Below are 1,146 nucleotides of genomic sequence, written 5' to 3' on the forward strand. Positions count from 1 at the left end.
TGGCTACAGGCCTCGGCCTTTGGGGGAGGGTGCTGGGCCCCCCCAGGGCTGGAGGGTTCTGACCCCCCTGCCACCCTTCCAGGAGATTGTAGCGGAGGACGGCTTTGATGTGTTGCGCCGCGTCTATGTGGACTTCGAAGGCATCAGCTTCAAGAGGAAGTTCACGGTTGGCCTCGAACCCGACACTGTCAATATGATGATTGGTGAGCACCCCCCAGAGCTGGTCATATCATTTTATATGCAGTCATTGTCCCAGCCGACACCCCAGAGCTGGTCACATCGTGCTATACATAGTCATTGTGCCAGCTGACACCCCCCAGAGCCAGTTGTATCATGTTATAGACAGTCTTTCTTTGAGCTGACACACCCCAGAGCTGGTTGCAGGGTGTTATACGTGGCTGTTCTCCCTGCTGCCATGCCCCAGAGCTGGCTGCATCCAGCACCATCCCACCCCATTTCACAGGGCCATGCTCAGCTGTCGCATCCCAGAACTGGCCGCATCATATTATTCTCCACTGCACTCCCAGAGCTGGCTGCATGTATTGTGTCATCCCCACCCCACCCCCATTCCATGTGGCCGTTCCCCAGTTGCTCACCCCAGAGCTGGCTGCATCATGTTGCACTTGCCTGTTCCCCCAACCTTGCTCCACCCCAGAGCCAGCTGCATCCAGCACTGCCTCTCCTATGTTCCCCATGGCCATTTCCAGCTGCATACCCCAGAGCAGGCTGCACCATGTTATACCCACACAATCCCCCAATTGTTGCACCCCAGAGCTGAGCGCATTGTGTTACACAGCTGTCCCCCCACAGCTGCTTTTCCCTAGAGCTGGCTGCATCCCCACAGCCTGGTTTCTACGGGGTGCAATCTCCCAGCCCCCCTGACCCCTGCTGTCCCATAGGCTCCATCAAGATCGACAGCCTGGGCACGCTGACAGACCTGTCAGAGTGTGATGGACACCTCTTCCCCGTTGGTTACCAGTGAGTGCTAGCACCCTGGGGTGGGGGGTAATGTCCTGGAAGGGGCAGTTGAAGGGGTGAGGGCCCCTTAGGTTCCTGCCCCAGACCTGGGGGTTCCTGGGGAGTGGGATTTGCCCCCCCCGCCCCCCCCCCCACCCATCCGGCCCCCCCCCCCTCCTCCCCACCCGC

General features: G+C 59.7%; 1 protein-coding gene across 1 annotated transcript in view; it reads left to right on the top strand.

The window, feature by feature from the left end:
* Positions 1-1,146, top strand: part of KMT2B (lysine methyltransferase 2B) — a gene marked incomplete at its 5' end in the record, with an annotated part of 22,955 nt that overhangs the window by 14,162 nt on the left and 7,647 nt on the right. The window contains 2 exon segments of the mRNA XM_025192372.1: positions 83-203; positions 900-978. Coding sequence (XP_025048157.1) covers positions 83-203; positions 900-978 — 200 coding nt within the window.

This window comes from Alligator sinensis, unplaced genomic scaffold (assembly GCF_000455745.1).
Source record: "Alligator sinensis unplaced genomic scaffold, ASM45574v1 scaffold113_1, whole genome shotgun sequence".
NCBI classification, from domain to species: Eukaryota; Metazoa; Chordata; order Crocodylia; family Alligatoridae; genus Alligator; species Alligator sinensis.